Genomic DNA, 9,271 nt, shown 5'->3' on the forward strand with positions numbered 1-9,271 from the left:
TGCAAATGAATTTTGCTAGATAATTCCTCTGATTTCCCAACAGTAAAGGCATCCTGATTTTTAATGCGGGTTAAAACAAAGGAAGTTTGAGTTTTCCCTCGTTTGCTCCCACTTTAGAGAGGGAGGTGCCAGTGTCAAAAACCTGGAGGTTATGAACAAGGCCCTCCTCGGTAAGTGGACCTGGAGACTGGGATCTGAACCGGAAGCCTTATGGAACTGTGTCATTAAAGGGAAATATGGGACCTCGCCAGGAGGATGGTGGACTAGGGACTCTTCTGCTTACAGGGCTTCGCGGATTTGGAAGGGAATCCTGCGGCAAAAAAATTTGGTGACGGAAAATATTTCTTTCCAATTGGGCGATGGTGCGGCTATTCGGTTTTGGGAGGACCACTGGGTTGGAGATAGGTGTTTGAAAGAGCGTTTTCCCTCCATTTATCACCTAGCCTCGTTGAAGGACAAGCCGATCAACAGCTTTTTCTCTCAAGGCGAAAATGGCATCGTATGGAATATCAGTTGCCATAGAAATCTTCATGATTGAGAGATCTCCCATTTCGCTGATCTAATGGATTGTTTATCCAGCGTCTCCCCTTCCCTCTCAAATCCGGATCGTTTAGTTTGGACCAAGGATAAATCCTCCCTTTTTACAGTGAAATCCTTATATCTCCCCCTCCCCCCCCCCCCCCCATCTTCACGATTTGGTCTCTGCATTTATCTGGCGCTACCCGATCCCCCCTAAATTTATTTGTTTCACCGGGTTGGCTTCTAGGAACAGAATTTTAACTGTTGACAATCTTAAAAAGAGGGGAATGCAACTAGTCAATATATGCCTCTGCTGTATGGCCAGTGAGGAGTCAGTCGACCATCTTTTCGTGCACTGTCCTTTCGTCTCCCTCATTCGCTCGGATTTCTTCTCTAGTTTCGGTGTTACTGGCTGTGTGCCTGCTTCAGCATGCTCCCTTCTTGCATATTGGCACAGATTCAAGATGGGCAAAGCCAAATCTACGGTCTGGAAAATGGTAATTATGGCTATTTGGTGGACGGTTTGGAAGGAGCGCAATGACAGGTGTTTCAACAATGCACAGGCCACGCCGCAATCGGTGGGTCGAAAGCCAAACATCTGCTGATCAAATGGGCCTCTGTTGTTCTTGCCCTTCATGATTTTGATTTTCTATTTTTAGGCTTTTAGTTCTTTTTGTTTGTTTTCTTTTGCTGCTGCTATCTCAGCAGCTCCAGTTGTTCTCTTTTTCTTTTTAACGCATTCTCGTTGCTTTTTTTTTTTTTTTTTTTAAAGGAAGTTTGAGTTTTATCATTATTTTCCAAGATAAAGACCTGCATGCGCAGGGGGACCACTGTCCTTGAGCAGAAGACCAAATGAGCTGGATCACCGAAAGCATCCGGCCCACTCGTACAAACTAACAAAAACTAAAAAACCATGCATATTCTGCATAGTCTCGAAGATCATCTAATTTGTCGATGCCGCATATAAACCATGCATGGTAATCAATTTAAATCAATCTTTTCATCAATTCAGTGCACAAAACATGATGATCCTGACCGTCCAAATAAAATGATTATAGCTACCTAACAACCATTCCCAAATTCATTGACTGTTCAAAGTCCCACCGATCAGACAGTAACATGCACTCGATGTTAACTTTTAGACCATGGACCCTCCAACCGGTGGCCGGTCAATTGGACGGCCAGGACAATGGGTTCACGGACTGACTAGACGCAGATGATAGATACACCATCTTTCAATGCAGTTTATATGCCATCATCCTCCTTCAAGAAACGAGAAATGAATTCCACAACTCTTTCAGAGCACTACTTCCTTTCAGCATATTCTCTCAATACAAGTTCTACCTCATCCACTATCCCTAATCTACGAAACCACTTTGCCAAAATCTGTGATGCTTCTTCACCAATCAAAAAACCATTTTTCTCAAGATCTATTAATAGGGACAATGCCTTGTTAAGGCTGCCCTCATCCTCATAAGCACCCAACATCACAGCCATGCATTTATCGCTGGGCTGAAGTCCAACCCTCCGAAGATTCTCCAACACGCTACGAGCTTTGTGGCTCTGGCCCACCACACGATATGCATTCATGAGAAGAGCACAAAGCTTGACATCAGGGGCAATACCCGCAAACTGGATGGCATCGAATACCCTTTCAGCCCCACCAGTATCCCCAGCTGTGGAATAAGCTCTTAACAATGCCTTGTAGACTTCTTTCCCTGCATATATGTCTTGGGCTTCCATTTCTCTTATTAGACTCTCTCCACGGCCTGCCATTCCAGCTCTTATATAGGCCATTATCATTGACCCATAAGCTCTCTTATCCAATGGCAGGCCAAGCAACTTCATCTCTGCAAATGTTTCTTCTGCCCGTGTTAGATCGCCTGCTTTGCTGTACATATGAAGCAGAACTGTTAGGGTGACTTGATCGCATGTAAAACCTCTACTCTTCATGGCTGCAAGTGCATTTTCAGCATCTTGCAAGCAGTTTTGCTTTGCGTAAGCATCGATTATTTTGGTGTAATCCCGAACATTGGCTTCGAATGAATCCTCTACAAGGGCAAACTCCATTACCTAAACGAGGGAAAGGTGTTACTTGAAGTAAGAAGGAAACAAAAGCAAGAGATCAAAGATGCAAATGCCTTCTACAGTTCTACGTGAACTCTGAATACTGTGGCATGCCAGATCCAATTAATGTTGGCAATTGCCCAGGATGTGCATAGGCCCAGTAAATAAACTTGCCAGGCATGGGTCTGAATATTGACCCAAATGAATAACTGGCAGGGCCCAGGCTTGAGTTATAGGATGTATCACTGCATGAGACGGATAAAGGCTGACCTATATGTAAATCTGGTCCATAGCCATCGCCATAGGTATGCGCCACGTCAAGAGTGTTCATCTCTTTGGCAAACAGCAGACAGAAATCCAGAATAGAACAATTTAGTGAGCAAAACCAGGGCTTTGATTATAGAGGATATTGGAAAAAGAGCATCCTAGTCAAATACATAGAAAAAAATGGGGCTTTGATTGTAGAACAAGGTTGGGAAAGAGCATCCACAGGACCACAGTCAAATACATAAATGGAAAATCATCAGTATTTTTAATGATCAGGATGGCCATACGTGACCATAGTGACAAATCTCATTTTCAGCAATTTCTTGCCCCGGAAATTTCTCAGGAGATTTTCAATTTCTGAGGGTTTTCTCGGGATATCATCAGGAAAATCTCACCAAAAATAAAAATATTTTAAAATATTAATCATAAAGTATAAAATAAATTTAAAATTTAAACAATATATTCGTATAACACTTTCGTAAATGTTTGTACTCGAGTTACTATCGCATTAAAAACACGATATTTAAATTCTGCCAAGATTTTGAAAATATCGCGATAATATCATTTACTGTATTTCTTGTGATATTATGATGAGATTTTCAAAGTCCTAGCAAGATTTGTCACACTGCACATGACAGCTTATGATGCCAGACAATAAGTTTTCATTGGCTTGCCTTATGATCAACATAAGATGACTATGCAAGTATGCATTCTGCAGGCATTGATAGTTGACATCAATGCAAGCAGATTAAACTCTGAACTTCAAAATGGTGTGGATGGTAGATTAATTCTCTTTTAGAGGTTGAAGAGCATGCTAGATTCATTCTCCAAGGCCTGTTTTGTTTCACCTATTTTCCCAATAAAGGAAATGTGTCATCATTATGATTTTACCGGTGCCAAGCACAGGAATTGTTGATTAAATGCAGATGTATTCAAGAGACAAGTAATTTGCCATCATTATACTTTTTCATGTTATTACTGTGAAAATTTAGAACCTAAACAGCAACATCAATGTATTTTGGTGATGATTTGATGTTAAAGTAACATAAAAATGCCATCATTATAATTTTATTGCCGATAAACTAAACACGGGAATCGGCAGTCAAATGTAAATGTTGTCATGGGACGGGTGAAGTAATTTATAATCATTGCACATTTCCTTTACATTACAATAGTAATTGGTGAAACAAACAGGCCCTAAGATGTTGAAGAGCATAAAACTGAAAAAACATTAGAAATAACCTTTCATAAAATATGAAAATACATAATCAGAAGAGGAGTGCTAACATATATGCTGATGGATAAAAGCTATATGTAGTTCCCTCCTAATAGTGGATGTGGCAAACAAGTGTGGTGATTGGGACTGTTTTTCTGGTGGGCTACCATGTGGACAGATTGTATCACCGAAAGCAAGGGGAGTGGGCTATGATGCAGGACAATTAACCATTTGCTCTAAAAGCTCGACCTGTTAGAGTATGGCGAATTAATCTCTTTATCTCATAGCTCAGGCCCCACATCTCATGGGTTAGGACCTCGGCCGAACCCCCTTCATAGACCCCAAATCACATGGGCCGCCCACTCCGAGTGTGTCCCCGCATCCCACGGGCTACCCCACTCGAGCCCAATGTGAAATGCACATTAATCACCCCTGGTAAGGAGTCTCGAATATGAGACCTCCCCCGTGGGCCCCAAATCGCATGAGTCACCCACCCCGAGTGTGCCCCTGCATCCCACAGGCGACCCCACTCCAGCCAAATGTGAAAATGCCCCTGCATTAATCACCCCCGATGAGGAGTCTCGAACACGAGACCTCCCACTCTGATACCAATTTGATGCGAGACAATTACCCATTTACTCTAAAAGCTCGAACTGTTAGAGTATAGCGAATTAATCCATTTATCTAATAGCTCAGGCCCCGCATCTCATAGGTTAAGACCTTGGCCGAACCCCCTTCGTGGGCCCCAAATCACATGGGCCGCCCACCCCGAGTGTGTCTCGGCATCCCATGGGCTACCCCACTCGAGCCCGGTGTGAAATGTGCATTAATCACCCCTGGTAAGGAATCTCGAACACGAGACCTCCCCCGTGGGCCCCAAATCGCATGAGTCACCCACCCCGAGTGTGCCCCTGCATCCTACAAGCGACCTCACTCGAGCCCAATGTGAAAATGCCCCTGCATTAGGCTATGTATCAATCCAATAAACAACTTGCAAAAGGAACGGTTAGAGCAGTGATCCACATTCAACCAGAAGCAAGTGGATGGCAGAATTGTCCAATCACTGTGAATTTGGCCTATAGCCCATTGACATGGTGGCCCCCCAGATCAAAAATCATGATCACCAGATATAATTCCCACTTGAACCACAACAAGGGAACTACTTGCCACTTTAATGCAGCCACCTGCATATTAGAATTCCTCTAATTAAAATGAAGAAAGAGGTGGCAAAACAATGACATCCTCCATGAAACTCAGTTCTTTTCTTAGGCAAACTGAGGAATCGTCCTTGTGCTATGTGAGCATTTTAAGGTCTCTGCTCCACCTTTTTCGCTCCTACAAATTCCCAGAGAGTTTTTTTCTCTGACTTTCAGAAAATGCTTTAAGTTTTGAATCAAGGCAAGCATGCCACATTTGCTCAGATGTATATCACCTAGATTGTGAGGGCTCTATTGGTTGAGAGTCATGACGCTCGTACACCAGGTTTACACTATTTTGGTTTACAACAAATAACAACCAGTACTTGATATCAATGCGGTCAATCCCATGAAAACTTTAGACACCACATTGAAATAAGGATCTCTTTTGCATCAGGTGAGGTGGATACCTCTGATGTAGCAAAATACAATGGTCAAATAGCAAAAGACAGTGATAGAAATTACCAGGGAAACCAAAGCCTCAGCTTGCGTTTGGCTAGGGCCATGAGAAAAACAATTCATGATTATCAGTATTTCTAATTTTTGTAGAAATTTTAAAAATTGTGAAACAATGCACATGTGGATGTGAAAGAGCCCTTTCTTTCCAATACAACACATAGGAGCCCCATTTCTCAATTGTTGGAAATTCTACTAAGTGCAGAGATTCCAAAATCACAAACTATTTTTCTCCATTTCTCAAGGTTACGAGCCAAATGCACCATAAAACCAGATCATCAGAAACACATTCAGATATGCATACAGCTACTTCAAAATAGGTGTGTATCCACATTGTTTGTGTTTGATACTTTGATTTTACTTGTACAATATGTATTCATGCCATTCCGGGCTATCATAGGCAACATCTAACTTTTGGAAGAACTGGCAAAGTTTCTGCAATGATCATAGGGCAGCTATGTTGGATAGTTGCTAAGTGAAAATTGGAATGGGTACAAGGGGAAAATCCTGTATCTATGCCTAAAGGTCTGTACAAAGAGACATCTAAAATTTTGCTATGGATTCAAACTCCTAATTAAATGTCTAAATTAATTCGTGAACTCTAAATTATGATTCTAGGATGTTGGGCAGACAAAAAAAAGGCTTCCACAAGTATCAAGGCAGAGAATGGTGTGCATTCATGAGTTGAGAATAAGAAAATAATCTAGTAAAAAAGAGTGTCAATTACCAACAGCGGGTTGTGTGTTAACTTAGCATGCAGCCGTCTTCCCTACCAAAGTGTAACTCGTCTAGATGTAAGAGGTCTGCCCCACAATGAAGATCACTATGGACAAAAACCAAGCCTATCCACTCATCCGGCAGGCCACGCTCGAAATCATTGGATGGCCAATAGTCAGACGCAGAGTACTGGTGTAGCCAGCCTAATGAGTGGATGTGCAAGATTTTCAAGACGGGTGATCTTCATGGTGGGGCCCGCCACATGGCTCTGATACCCTGCACAAGTGACACTTTGGCAGGAAGATGGGGCTGCACACTGAGTTAGCATGTGGCCAGCTGTATGTGATCAGTTCTCAGTGTAAAGAACAAATTTTAACTTTTTTGTCTGAATTGTTGCTGCAATTTACAGTTACGAATCATCACACTTTACAGTCATGAATCTTCACACTATAAATAAATAAAAATCTAGTTTTCATTTCAATATCGACTTGGACGGTCAGGCGGAGGTCCAAGAACTAGAAGGCGTGGCATTTATTATGTTCTGTTGATAAAGAGCCCATCTCCAATTGAGAAATATATCTTCTTTCTGGAAATTCTTTGATAAGAGGGAAAAATAACGGCAAGTGCTTTCATAACATTGGGAATGGATTTTAGATCCAAAAAGTTTTTGGAAGAGATCTTTCAGAGGCTAAAATGGTCACATTTTATCATAAGAACATGACTTCAATGAGCACAAAGGGCAACGAGAGTTGTGGTGCATATTACCTCTCACCATTGAAAGGTGGTTGACAGGAATCAAGCAAGCATTTCAAAATGCAAGTTCAACCAAAATTTTAAAATCTCTGTTTTGAAATGCCTCTTAAGACCACTGCCCACCATCATAGGCTGGTAAGAGACTTGGTGCACACTGGAAATAAACAATCTGCATTTAAGTGCTTTCTCAGGCCAGAAAACACGACGGGCCCATCTTTTGGTGATCCGAAATTCCATACAATGGGCCCATGGTGGATGAGATGTACCCCCAAAAAAAACCTCCCCAACCAGATGTCCAAACCATTCAATTGGGCCCCTGTTAAATGTGGACCATTGGTATCAATTGTCAGCCTTCATCGGATGGATCAGATCATCAGATAGGAGATACCACGGCATGTAGCAGACTCCAATGCGGCCCATAGGATGAATGCTTCAGTTACCGACAGGCGGGCCCCACCTGTGAACAATAGCCACATCGAAGAAAATAACCCCCTTTTCTCTACATTGAGAGTCATATGATACCTCATCAAGCAAACAAGCAATGCCAATTCACAAACAACAGGCAACTACAAATAGAAGCATTTGGAGACTGTTTGGAGGAAAAACCTATGGAATCCTCAGTGAATGGAGAACCACAGAATTCAACAGTAATCCCATGGTTTGGTCTGGAGTGCAGTTTTCGAAGGAAATGTTAAGAGGTCAATGGTCAAAAGGGAGACATCTCTCACAACCTTGGAAATCGAGGTCCAACATAATCTTTTGTATATAGTAAATCCTCCGAAATGGAAATTGATTCCCATGCCTTTTCCATAAACAGTTAAAGAGTTGGATTCCATGGAAATCAAATTCATTTCCAGAGAATTCAAGACATTCATTATACGTAAATAATCATGAATTACATTGTAATTGGAGAAAAGGGGAAGAAGGCGGAAACTCACTTCTAAAAGCAACGGAATTTCTAGCCTCTTCAACTCCCTAAGAACCGACAGCCAATCGGCTCTCCTCGGCTTCATTATCTTCACCCACGTCGACAGTAATTGAGAGAGATCGGCACCGTCTCCAGGACAGAAACAGATGACGCGCTCGGCGAGAGCCTTGCAGCGTTTGGTCATCTTGGGCGGGAGTTGAGAAATTGCCTGCTTTTGGGTGTCTGTTATTTCAGGGCCTATCTTCATCCACCTCAGTTTCGGTCTTTCTTCTTCCTTCTCCTTTTCTTCTCCATTCAAAGGGGCTGTTGTTGGTTGGAATGAGGATTTGGTAGCACGGAATGTTCTGTGGTGCTGCAGGACACAGGAATTGCAGCTGTTTCTCCATGGAGTGTGGTGGCGAGTCTTGGCGATGAGGCTGATGGGGTGGGTATGAGAAAGCATCAGATATGGAGGAGAGTTTGTAGCGTTTCCGAAATTTGTCTGTTTGACTTTGTAGCGTTTCCGAAATTAAGCAGGGGAGCAGTCAGGGAGCATGAGTAGCTGTCGAAGTGGATTGGGTGGTGACCCAACCCCACCCCGCTAGGTGTTGTCGGGCGCTGTGGGGCCCACCTTGATTTATATGTTTTATATCCTCGCCGTCCATACATTTTTCCAGCTTATTTTAGCACACTATTCCAAAAACCAAGCATATATGAAGCTCAAGTGGACCACACCACAAGAAACAGTGGTTATAATGACACATACCAAACCTTTCTAGGGCCCACCGTAATGTTTATTTTCTATCCAACCTTTTGACAAGGTCACACAGGGAGGATGAAAGAAAAACACAAATATTAGCCTGATCCAAAAATTTCGCAGCCGAAGATAAGTTTTTGATGGTGGGCTTGTAATCATTACTATTTCTGTGATGTAGTCTACTTGAGCTTTTGATCTGCCTACATGTTTGTCTCGTGCCATGTAATTATCTGGAAAAAAACAATGGAAAGGGTGGATAAACATGGTGGGCTCCACAGCGCCCATCACCACGCTGGGCCGCTTTGGTGAATGGTGCATCCCTTACCATGGGCCCACCTTGATGTATTTAACTCACATCCATTTCGTCCATCCGTTTTTAAAGCTTGTGTTCGGGAACGATTCAAAAAAAAAATTTT

The 9,271-nt window shown here is 42.4% G+C and overlaps 1 protein-coding gene across 1 annotated transcript; it reads right to left on the reverse strand.

The window, feature by feature from the left end:
• Window positions 1–1,483: 1,483 nt before the first annotated feature.
• LOC131233289 (pentatricopeptide repeat-containing protein At1g01970) lies at window positions 1,484–8,677 on the reverse strand. The gene is made up of 2 exons (XM_058229939.1): window positions 8,130–8,677; window positions 1,484–2,592 (listed from the first exon to the last, which is right to left on the reverse strand). The coding sequence occupies exons 1-2, from the start codon at window positions 8,559–8,561 to the stop codon at window positions 1,825–1,827; spliced, it is 1,200 nt and encodes a 399-aa protein (XP_058085922.1). The 5' UTR covers window positions 8,562–8,677; the 3' UTR covers window positions 1,484–1,824.
• Window positions 8,678–9,271: the final 594 nt, after the last annotated feature.

Source organism: Magnolia sinica, chromosome 18, assembly GCF_029962835.1.
Source record: "Magnolia sinica isolate HGM2019 chromosome 18, MsV1, whole genome shotgun sequence".
Lineage (NCBI taxonomy): Eukaryota > Viridiplantae > Streptophyta > Magnoliopsida > Magnoliales > Magnoliaceae > Magnolia > Magnolia sinica.